General features: G+C 48.6%; 1 protein-coding gene across 3 annotated transcripts in view; it reads left to right on the forward strand.

The window, feature by feature from the left end:
* The window catches only part of CFDP1 (craniofacial development protein 1), a 66768-nt gene that overhangs the window by 37817 nt on the left and 16766 nt on the right, over positions 1–12185 (forward strand). The window contains exon 6 of one of the 3 annotated variants that reach the window (XM_056360642.1): positions 8454–8700. The exons of the other annotated variants lie outside the window; for them this stretch is intronic. Coding sequence (XP_056216617.1) covers positions 8454–8685 — 232 coding nt within the window. The 3' untranslated portion in view covers positions 8686–8700. Of the gene's footprint in view, positions 1–8453; positions 8701–12185 lie in introns of those variants that run through there. 3 annotated transcript variants of the gene reach the window in all.

The raw sequence follows: 12185 nt of genomic DNA on the forward strand, positions 1-12185 counted from the left end.
CCAAACCATTCTATGATCTGCTGAGAAGAACACTGTTCTTGGTTGACTGATAGCAAATGTGTCTGTCCTTTGAAGGATGGAGTGAGGGGAAGGAGGTTGCAAAAGGTGGGTCCCTGCCTCTCTGGAGTGATCAAATTGCTTCAGTGAGGCAGCCTGAAGAGGTAAATCCAGAACAGCGCTGAGGCTTGGTGGCAGCATGGGACCAGCCCACCAGCGATGCTCGTGTTTCACTGTGCGGTGAAAGCAGTGGAGAGGCAAAACCCAGGGAGCTGGGGGAGAGCATCTCAGCTATGGAGAGGCAAGCAGTGCTGCTGCTGCCTGCATCCTTGCTGCAGAATAGGTGGGGCTGTCAGCCCACAGGAGAGCTCTGCTTAGATTTGTTCTACAGCTGCAGAGAAACCAGCTGGCCCAGGTTTAACGTATGAGGGGATCCCCCGAGAGGCTTTGTGTACTCTCTGCAGAGTTCGTGGCAGCAGCTGCAGAGGTGCCTAAGCATGCTCCGCAGCAGAGATATCCTCTGCGACCTTGGGCAGCCCAAGGTTTTAGCCCTGTTACTTGGAAACAGCTCCCACCTCCACTACAAAACACAGGGCAAGTTGTGGTGGGATCACGTGGTGGCTCTGATGAACGTGAGAGCTGAAGTACAGCTTTTGGGTTAGGGGGAATGGTGTACGATACCATTTGACCTTCGCCTTTAGTTTTCTGTGCGAGGACGTTACTCCCAGTTGAGGGAAGGTGCTCTTTAACCCAGCCCACCAAGAAGCAACTGTGAGCAGTGATTAAAAGAGCTGGAGCTAGAAGCAAGGTATACATTTTGTGGTGAGAGCAGTCTGGGCATTGGTACGAGTCTGTGCAGGCGATGGTGCTTTCTCCTCCTATTTAAAGAGAGAAAGCGTTCGGGCAACTTGCTTGTTCTGTCTTATGCCCTTGTTTAACCACTGCTCATTCAGTTAGAGCCACTTAGCAGCTTTTAAGACATTTCTTTAGGGGGAAAAAATGAATTCTGCACATTCAGGGAAACATCTGTCATCATTCGGAGCAGAAACCATAGTTAACGTGGTCCCTGGAGCGTGTGGGAGAGCTCCAGTTCCTTACTGCAACTATGCAGTCACTGTGCAGGGAGCAGAGCTGGCTGAAAGGTGAAGAAGGTGGTTTAGCAACATTGCCCTACATCTAGAAAAATCAAGCGGTGCCGCTTTGAAGTCTCGAACGTGTGTGCAGCACATGACACGCGAGGAGTGTTTTTATTTATGTGTGTTCTCAGGAAATCGTGTTGGTTTGTAAGCTGAGCCCTTTTAAGTGTCTTAAGTTGGGCACCCCGAAAGCTGGGTTTTAGCAGGCACTTCTGGAAGATGTCAGCCTGAGCTGTATTTTCCTGACTCGGATCCTTGCAGTAAGAACTGAAGGAGTGGAGCATTTAAATAAGAAAAAAATAGAAGCTACAGTGCAGCTAGATAACGTCAATCTTGTCATTGCTTTTAATATTCATTGCCAGGCACGGCGATCACACTTTGTCAGTTTTAAGTTAAGCAACCCTTAGTCCTAGTCAGCTTCTGTCTATGTACATGAAAGGGATGACTGAGCCCACAGCTGCTAAAAGCATCTCTCAATTACTTATATTTCACTAGGTATTTAAAGATTAGGTTGGGGCATAGAGGATGAAAGGGGTTTTTCTTTATCTTTTAATAAGAAACTTGTATTTGCAGATATGAGAAAGACCAAAGACTGAAGCGCCTAACATGCTTCTTTTCCCCGCTGCTTCCTCTGAGTGGGGTGGGGGTAGGGGAGTGTGTGGAGATCCTACAGGGAATAAAACCATGTCCCTCTTGGTCTGCTGCTTACCACAGCCCTGCCCCGGTTCCCAAAATTGATGGCTAAGGATGTGCTGTGCTGGAGTTCTCATGACACAGCCTTGCTTGCAGTGCAGGAGACTGAGCAGCGTACGTGGGAATTAAATATATGGGGCTTTGCATGCTTTAGGCATGAACAACAAAGGGGAAGATGAACTCTTCTCTCCGCTTGTAATGCGAGAAGGTTTGAAAGATTCCTGTAGTGACTCGCTTTTGCTGTCTCCACTGACTATCAAACTGGTTTTGGGGAAAGGATATCTTCATTAGCCTTGTGGTGCTCCAGCCCTTCAATCAAAAAATAACTATCCTGAGATCTGCGGAAAATTATCTGGCAGAGTCAGAGAGGACCAGATTAACATGATCCTAAACAAAAAAAGAAAGAAGCTGGGGAAAATAGTTTGGAGAAGGGCTTCCAGCTGTCTGTATTTAAAAATGTGGGAAGGGAGGAGAAAGGCATGGATCCCAGTGTAAAACAAAGCCAGCAGCTTTCATGTCCCCTTTAAGGCAGACACATGTGGCAGGAGCAAAGATGCTCCCCTTGCTGTAGCTGCATGATCGTAGGAATGAGTAGCACACAGACTGCGTTCACACCAGCGTGTGCTCAGAAGGGTGTGAACAGTTCCCACACAACCTTCTCAAGAGCAGCCTGAAACGATATGTAAGGTCCTCGTGCCAGCCGTTCATCTTTACGCTGGCAGGTTGAAACAAGCGATGGAGCTGCTTTGAAGGAATTTGATGGTCAGCTGGTTGTGTGTGGCATAACAGACTTAACTCATGTCTTGGGATGCTTGCTTTGCTAATAGCTTAACTGGACATAGAAAGCTCTGACTTCATGGTCAGTAGACTTGGGGGTGTGGGGGAGAGCTGGGCACACCAGACCCAGCACCCTCTGTATCACCAGATGCATGTGATGTGGGTGAGGAGGACGTGGGGAGCTTCAGCCCAAACTAAGGCAGTGTGTCTGGAGGGTGCTCGAAGCGCCAAGCAGCCCAGGCACAGCCCTGCTTTGGGGACACGGAGTGAATCTGTGCATCCCACTCCTCGCATGATCTAAGCCACCTTGGGTTTTCCTCGCGTCTCTGGGTGCAGCCAACCCATGAGGGGTGAAGGCCTTGGGGAAACCCTGCAGCTAAAAGTGCCCTCTTGTTATTTGTCTGATTTTTTTTTTTTTATTTGGATTGTACGCTGCCTGTATGTGCAGCTTGGCTGAGAAAGCTTTCTTTGAAGGTAACTCAACAGTGCGCCTACTCCAGATCAGGGATTTTTGTTGCTGTGCCTTGATTCCTGTGCTTTTTTAGCTTATCTAGTTGCAACAGCCCCAGGGCCTGGAGGGAAGAAGCGCAAGGTGAAGAGGAGGTGACCCTGGTAGCTGGATGTAGCTAGGAGCCAGTACATACCAGCTCTCCTCAGCCCTGCCTCCAAATTTGTTGTGTGGCTTCCCAGCATGGTCAGGGTTGGAAGGGACCTCTGGAGATCATCCATTCCTTCATCCTTCACCTCTTTGTACCGCTGTTCTCACCCCCAGAGAGTGCCTTGTTCACACCTGTGGAGGGCTGAGGGGTTTTGTCTATCCTCTTTTGAAGTTCAGCATCGTTCCTTGCGATGGTTTAACCCTGAGCGTTATACCTCTGGATCACCTTTCCTGGTATAAACCAGCAGCACCTCTCACTTTGGTCCCTCTGCTCACATGTTCGTGCCCCAGCAGTCCTTTGCTCCTCCTGAGTTTGGAAGAGGTGCTTGGTGCTTCGCACCTTCATCTCAACCAGATGTGCAAGGTCAGGAAGCCAGCAGGGAAATTCTGCCTCAAACTCATAAAAGCAGAGGAACCAGGTAAAATAAACACTTGCCTTCTGAAGTGGCTACTTGGGATTGTACCGACGCAGGCTTTCCCTGTCTGCTCTGTTCTCTGTGGAGTTGAACGTGGCAGGGTCCGCTCAGGTAAGCGTCACCCCACGTGGGAGTTGCTCCTGTAGGATTTTGCTGTGAGGGAGAAGAAAACTAAGGGGTTTTTGCTCATGACATAAAAATCCTGCTTCTAAGCTGTGCCTTTAGGCGTATATTTAAATGGCAAGAGCTGTCAGTTTTTCTTCCATCAATTTATTTGTGTTGCTGCGTTCAGGCGAGGGTACACTGTGAAAAACGATCGTCTCTAGTGGCAGCTTTACTCCGCAGCCTTTTGCCATTCGGAATTGGCCTTGTTTAGCTCTGCTGCTGAAAAAAGGGCATTCAGGCAGTCTTGCTGTGCTTCCATTACCTTTGTGCGGAGTCAGCACAGCAATGATAAGAGGAGAAAGTAAGGTTCGATTTCTCCTTGCACATTGACACCAGACTGGCTATCAGGCTTTGGGCATCTTTAGTGTTCTTCCCGCTCTTCAAGGCAGGAGAGTAAATCTAGAGTCCCCAGGGTAGGTTGCAGCCTGCAGGGATGTTTCTGGTAACCCACGAGCTAGGAGGAGCCCTAACGTGATGCACAGACCTTCTGCATTGCCTCTGCTGCATCCGCAAGTTGCTCGCGTTGCATCAGGGGACTGTTTTTCCAAAAATCTCTGGGGCTTCTGTTCTGTCAGTGCTGCTGTACCAGTCTCAGCAGCTTTCAGGCCCTGCTTTTGCTGCTTCTCGGAGGTTTGCACTAGTAACCCTGTTTTTCTGCAGTGTGACGTCGCACTGCACCTCCTCCAGCACAGAGGATTTTAGAGGGTCGTTGGCGTGATCCGTGCTCACAACACGGTCATTCACAGCCTGTGGACGGTTTAAGCCTTTAGTCTCCCTGCTGAAACCCCCAAAAACTGGACTCGGTGAAGAGCACCAGTGGCATAAACCTTTCCGTCAGACTCTCTGGGCTGGGCTGTGGACAACAGCTCTCGTCTACTCGTAACCAGCTAGCACAAGCCTCTTGTTGCAAATCCCGAGTCACCCGGTGTCATATTTGATTGATTGTGGGAGGGAGAGATGCTAGCTTTGAATGAACTGCCAAGTCTTAAAATATTTGGCAAATCTTCCTCCGAATGCTCAGGTCCTGGGGGAAAGCGATCAGGTAAGAACCTCAGCTTGCAGGAAAGTTTCTGCCTCTCTTTGTGGGAAGGAAAGGACAGCCGCTCTGGCTGGCTTAACCTAAGGCTTAGAAACTAGGAGGCAAATTAATACTGGTTCTGATTTTCTTCGTTTTCTGCAGTGTCTAACTTTTAAGCTAACCTCGACTGGAGGGGGTGCGGAGGCTGACTCATGGCTTTTGAACACTGGGGTTGGCAGCTCTAGAGAAGAGCTCCCATGTGCTCTTGGTTACACTGGTGTCCGTTTGCCTGTGAAACTGGGGTGTGTGCTCTGGTTCGCAGCGCTGCTTGTTAGCAACATGTGGCTGGATGTAGGTGGCCTGCCCTTGTCTGTGATTTGGCTGGTGCTAAAACATCAACACTATGCAAATCTGCCTTTAGTTAGCTGTTTCCTTCTCCCAGATGCATGGCAGCGCAGATCTGCAAGGGGAACTGCTGTTGGGGGGTTGTAATTCACCCTGGTTTAATTACATGCTTGGAGACAAGGCTTAGTATTGAAAAAGCTGGGATTTTTCTCTTGGCTTCTGAGTCCATCCAGTCCTCCTCTAGTCTAAACAAAAAAAAGTAAAAAGTTCGTAGCATCGAGAGTATTGCTGTCTTGGTTGAGATAAAACTGCTGGCTGACTTTTAGATGCATCCCAGTCTTGCCAGTTAACAGTGGGCTGAAAGAGTGGATCAGCTGGCTTGATGTAATAGCAGAAGTGGAGGAAAGCTGATGGTGGTGCATTTTTTTTGTCTGCGGTGATTTTAGCTCAGAAGAGCACATCTCTGCTAATTGACTATTAAACGAGATTGCTTGCCGAGGTGCGCTGTCTTGCCGTTTCAATCCTTTAAGGAATAAGTCTCTGATCAGCTGCACATAAGGCCCTTAAATATAATCTGCCTAATGACTGGAGGGCTTTGACCTGCTGCTATTAAGGCGCCAATGTTTTGGGTTACAAACCAAACCTTTGGGGTGGGGGGTCCGAGCAGGGGTGGGTTTTTTTCTGAAATGGTAATATTCCAAACAACAAAGGGTGCTTTTTAATCTTGAAACGAGACTTGGAAGCAGCACAGAGTCAGTCTAGAGATAAGTGTCTTTTAGCTCAAGATTTCTAGGATTGCATACATGTTACCGCATGCCTGGACCACCAGTTAGACACCTACCTGGCCGCAGATCCTTTGTCCCAGTTGCTGTGCATGCAAATAATGTGTGTTTGCGTGTGTTTACTCAGTTTGGAAAAAATCTGAGCCCTGAGGGATTCAAGCTTCCTTTTGTGTTATGAAATGGGCCATGCTGAGAGCCAGCTGAAGCAAGGCTCGCTGCCTGCCTTGCAGAGACGCTGCAAGCTCCGGGAGGGTTTTGGAGCTGATGTGCTCGGTGTTTGAGGAAGGATGGCTGGTCCCATTGCTTAGCGAGGATTCCCACTGCCATTTTAAAGAGCTCTGCTGACAGACTCCAGAGGGAATCGCAGCCCAGGCCTGAAAGATAGCAGCAGCTTGGGGTCAGAGTCAGAAAGGGCTGGGCGAAAGGAGGGGCTAGCTGCAAACAGAGGCAGGCTTGCTCTTCCTCTCTTCAAATCCTACCCTGGTTTATTCAGCTAGGCTGGCCCCGTCCTCCACAAGAACGGATGCAGGGGAGGAATGCTCCTTGTCCTGGGAGGCTCAGGGCACCCTCCCCAGGGTGTGTGGGAGCACGGATTATTTGGATGCTTTCTGGTTCCGTTCTCCCCCACCCCAGTTAGTTGATGTACATCATCCTAAAGCCTTAATATCACAAGTAATGGATGCAACAGGCTAGAAATGGGCAGCGGGGCAAGACTCACGCTTGCTTTGCTGTTTTAGAGTAAATGCTGCAGGAGCATTTGGTATTTCATTGCTGATATTAAAAATGGATGTGGGGAGAGAAGGGAGAATATGGCTAACGCAGAACACCTGCCTCTGACAAATGCCCAAGCCACTAGAGACCCCACAGTAATTTTGTAAATCACAAGCAGGTTTTCAGCCTTCCCAGAAACACACGCTTCTAAATGCTAACCATCAAATAGCCTAAATTACTGATCCAGCAGATTAATCAATAAATTGAGGTAGGCTTAGAATAGCTGTGGGAGAACAGTGTTTAGTAAATGGTAGCCAATTCAGTGCTCTCCATCTCTTGTTGTTCTGACCTGACAAATAACGCAGCCTCTTGTTTGTGTTCTGCTAAAATATATTGTAGGAAGGGCATTTAAATGGGGTCTTTCTGACCTGTCACGCAGTGTGTGTCTCTAGGAGAGCACGCTTCTGCATGGAGCAACACTGCAAACAAAGTAAGTGGGAGACAGTGGGTAATGAGTGGTGCCTAGAGCCTCAAAATCCAGCGTGTTTTCCCTGCCTGCCTCTTCCTTTCTTGCTCCAGACACTTGTAATCAGAGAATAACGGAGGTTTGTTGTATTGCTTGCAATAAAGCCTCAAAGCAAGGATCAGCCGTGGGAGCAGTATATTTCTGTTGTATCCTGAAGTGAAAGTAAAGCTGCTCAGTGCTGCACGTCCCCCTGAGATGGGTCAAGTTGCCACCTTTTTCTAAGGTGACATTGCAGGGAATCTGTCTGCAGACTTTGGCCTTTTATTTGGGAGGGGAGAGGAGGGAGGTGGTTTCCTTTGCAGCAGCAAGGGCAAAATAGGCTTTTAATAAAGCTCAAACTCTGCAGCTGCTGGCTAAGTTAAAAAAAGAAGTGCTGGCACTCAGTCCTCCTGGAGATGAGCCTTTTCCAGCTCTCTGCCATGTCCCAGGGATGCGAGCCATCCCTTCTGGTCTTTTTTTCCTTTGTGCCACTTTCTTGGATGAGAATAATGGGAGAGTTTCTTCCCTTGGCAAGGCTTCACCCTGCTTGGGCTTTTCTGCTCGCGGAGATCATTTAGGTTGGTTAATGGGAGGAAAAGAGTCTCAGAAGGAGAAGCGCTGTAGCAGAGATATCGTGGAGGGGGCTATGACTTTTTATTGGGTATGAATCAGGTCCTCATATCCCTGATTACAGACCCTGAAGAGAACTAGAAGTTGTAATGCCAAGAGGTAAGAAAAAGAGGGACAACTTTGTGTATGATACAGTAACCCTTTCCACCAAGGTGCACGCGTGGATCAGCTGAGAGTCACTAGAGACCTTGGAGCAGGGCTGCTGAAACGGCAGATGACAGTCCAGATACGGACAAGAACACTCTATCCAAATATTATTGTGGTTGAGGGAGATAAGGGAGTTATTTTGCTCCTGCAGAAGGTTTCTGGTTTCTTGCTGGTCTCCTGGGATGTTCAGCATGACCTCCTTGCACCTGACTATTTGTGGAGCCTGGTCCTGGCGCTGGAGAGCCCTGTGGCGTGGTTTGTAGCCAGGAGGGGGGCACAGCACCTGGTTGCTCCAGCTTCCTGACAAGCACAGGCTGGTTTTGGTGGACTTCAGTAAAATGAAGTGTTATCTCTCCTTAAGGGACAAGAGGAGATTGTGGGCCTCGTTAATCCAAGGGAGCAATGCATCTACATCTCTCTTCCCTTCAAATGTATTTTCAGTAGCATCTGAAATGCATCAAAATTGTTCACAGGCTTGTTCTCCACTGGAAACCACCAAGTGTTTTGGAGCAGCTTGAGGCATCTGGTTCAACAGGAGAGGACTCTGAATACACACGTAACTGGGTGCTGAGCATCGTTCAGCGTGCTGCGGTATGTGTGTCGGGTAGCCTGAAGCAGCTCCTAAGGCAGAGCCTGATAGCCTTGACCCTCGATGCGGTTGTCACAGGTGAAGTTAAAGAAGATGAGGGGTTGTGCTATGGGTGAGAGCCAAATCTCTCTGTTGGCGCGGAGTGCTCTCCAGGAACCGAGACTAGGCAGGATGGTGAAGGAACTGTCTCTAGCAGCGTGGGTCATTGGCTACTGCATGCTGTGAAGGCTTTCACTAGTCCTCATCTGGGAGATTCACCAAGAAACTGGTGCTGGGGGGACAGAATCTGAAGCAAAGAGGCAGAGAAACTTTCACCAAGATACCTGATTTGTAATTGAAAAAAAAAAAAAAGAAAACAAAACAAAAAACAACAAAACAAAACAAAAACCAGCTAGAGGGTTGACAAGATTTAGAGGATTTCTCAACAGGCTGGGTCAAAGGGAATTTAGCTGGCCTGGGGCAGATCACAGAAACAGCTGAAAACTGGGCTGGCCAGAGATGTGGAAAATGAGCACAGCCAAGAAAAAGGCTTGAACTGCCGTGGCAAGATGCAAAGGGATTTTATAGGTTTGTTGCTTGAAGGTCAGAAGCGGCTGTTCGGGCACCTAGTCTGAGCCCCTGCCTTGGCTGAGGTCGTGGTGTTTCCCTGAGAGCTCCCTGCGAGCGCTTGTGGTTACAGCCTGCATTTTTGAAAGAGGCATCCACTCGCAATGGGAAAACTTACAGTTTGGGATCCACCACATCCTTTGGGAAGCTGTTCCCATGGTTAATGCGTTTACCGCGTAACTGTTACAGTTCCCTGAAGGAGTTTGAATCCTCAGCTGGCAGCCTGCCTGCCTTGCTCAGCGCTGCTGCGTATAGCGCTCTGCCTCTTGAGACAAAAGTCTTGCTACAAATGACTATTGCTACAAAGGGACTAAATGACCTGCCCAAGGTCATGCAGGCTGTCTCGGAGAGCCAGGGACCTGAACCTGCTCCCTCCAACACAAGACTACGGGAGTGAGTTTTGTGAAGCATTTGTTCATTCAGCAGCAGCCCGCTGATCTTGTCTCCTCTCTGGATGATGTATGCCTTGCTGTTTTCCCCTCAGCAGCTGGTAGGTCACGCAGTATTTGAGAAACAGCTCTGGCGTCGTACCAAGCAGAGGCTGTGGGATGCTCACCAGTGAATTCCAGAGATGATGTGTCATGAAAAGCCCAGCCCTGCCATGGGGCTGCTGGAGGTAGTGGGAGCCCTGCCGGCTTGCGGTCCCCACATTCAGTGGGAGCTTTGGCTTCCCGAGCAGATTCTGGTAGGTGGAGGTTAGCTGCAAAATGCGTTTGGGAGCCTCCCGCTTTGCGTGGGTGGAAGGGCAGCCGTGCTCTTACCCCTCTGCCCGCCTCCAGCTGGAAGGTGACGACTGAGCTTGTGGCTGGGAGAAGTCAGCTGTTTCCATCTTCTTCCTCTGGGGAACTGAAATCTATTTCCAGTGAGATGGGTCCCTGGGAAGAGGAAGGGCAGCTCTTCTAAGTGGCTGCTGCCAAAGCTGGAAGGCACTCCGAGGTAGCCTTGCCAGCCCCAGGCATTTAAAACGCTTCAGTCAAGCCCTGGTGGGGAAAAAAAAACCCAACATGGAATAATCTTACTTTCTCCTCTTACATACATTTTGGGCTCTCAGTACTGTCCTCTGGTTTGTCACTGAGCTTTTTCTGTCAGCCACCAGCCTTACAAAGTTGCAGTGGAAGAAAAGCACATCCTCTCATCAGTTAACTTTTTATTGCCTGCTTTCTCATGGGTTGGACTTCAGGTTTTATATGGCAAACATCTTTAAAGCTTGTCGGGCATTTCCCTCCTTTCCTTACCCCCTGAAATACCCTCTTTGATCTGGATTGTTTGGCTCTTCATCTGGGATAGAACAGGGAAGGTAATTGTGGTGGATACCCCAGTGATGTTACACTTCCCAAAAGCAATTAAAGGTGATCAGACCCTCATTCTGGTTTTATGGCTGCTTGTAGCAGTGCCCAAATGTGTATTGTCCCTCATAGTCCCACATACTGCCAGGCCAGGCTTTCTGCTGGAAGATAATATATTTATATTCATGCTATTTATTAATTTGCATGGCACTGCAAAGCAACAGCTCTGCTGAGCTCGAGCTTGTTGCTCATTGTAGTGATGCATTTGTGCTAGGGAGCCCTGATGCTTGTTCACCCTGACTTAAGATCCTGAGAACTTTAGCCTGTCCTGGGCTGCTGAGCTTTGCAAACATTTGCCAGTGGAACACAGTGTATTTGTTTTAATCAGAACTATTCTTAAAGCTGTCAGATTAATTGCTAGGGGAGGAGGGAGGTCCCTCCCTACTTCTGTCCTGCCTTTCTCACCTCGTTTTGATCAAAGCCTGACATTGATCTGATACAGTGGGAAGCTAATCGGGATTGAACACTGGGACTGTCCACAGATCACAGGGACAGAGCCAGGGACTCCACATTGCTGGGGGGGTGGGCGCTGGGTGTTGTTTTCTCAAGGCCAGGGTCCTCAGGGTGTTAGATCCTCCTTGCGTGACACACCGCACTGTGAAGAGCAACTTGGGAGTCGCAACCAGCTGCTCCACCATCCACACTCATTCACTTTGAAATCCCTTTAGCGCTGGAACAATTCCATTAGCAGTACTTCTCTGGCATGATTTGGAGTGGTTTCTCTGCCGATTAAAACTGAGTCCGCGCACCAGTCTGGAGGGCTTGTCATAACGAAGACATTCCCTGCGTACCTCGGGGCTGCTCACAACTGAAATCCTGAACAAAAGATCTGCTGTTAGACAAAGGAGGAATGAGTGAGCCTCAGAAGAGAGGAAGAATTTCTCCTCTGTTTGCCAGCACTTTTTTTTCTAACTACTTTTTTTTTTTTAAGGATTGGTCACCAGTTAATCCCTGTCGTTTTGCAGACAAAGCTGTCAACGTTCTTAAGGTTGCACGGTGAAATAGCTTTAGTGCTGTTGGTTCTAGCAGCTCTGAATGTTCTCAAACAAATGCCTTTTAAGATAAAAATGGTCTGTGCTTGGTCCCAGCCCAGAGCTGTGGTCATTATTGTTTTATTTGAAACGCCTCAGCTGAACCCAGTGAAGTCAGGGAGAGTGTTTGAAAGTAGTCACACTTATTTCCATGGCTAAATATGGGTGGAATACAGGGTGTTACTCTAAAATGCTCCAGCGTGTGACCCAAGACGTAGCCCAGCAAGCATCCTATGTGCCACAGCTACCGACTTGTAGTAGCTTCTGGCAGCTTTCAGGTCATCAGCATGTTAGATGTGGGTACCAAAAGCATCATGCCTTCTCATTTTTATTTTTTTTTTCCGCCTGCTGTTGGGGTGTGAGATGCTTTTCAGCCATGTTAGGCATGTGAGCTCGCTGGCAACTTGTGTGTGTGTTTGTGTGTGTGCATTTTTGCTGATTTCTGTGCATTGGTTCAAGAACGAGAATAGTAGAAGCAGAGCACCTTCCCCCCACCCTATACAGTGCAGACAGTTACGGCTTTATAGATGGTATTTCTTGCTGCTTTTCGGTGGCAGCACTAAGATACCAAATTAAATGTAGCCCACCACCTTGGAGTGGGGTAGGTGTACTGGTTCTGTGCTGATGTAGCAA

This window comes from Falco biarmicus, chromosome 15 (assembly GCF_023638135.1).
Source record: "Falco biarmicus isolate bFalBia1 chromosome 15, bFalBia1.pri, whole genome shotgun sequence".
NCBI lineage: Eukaryota > Metazoa > Chordata > Aves > Falconiformes > Falconidae > Falco > Falco biarmicus.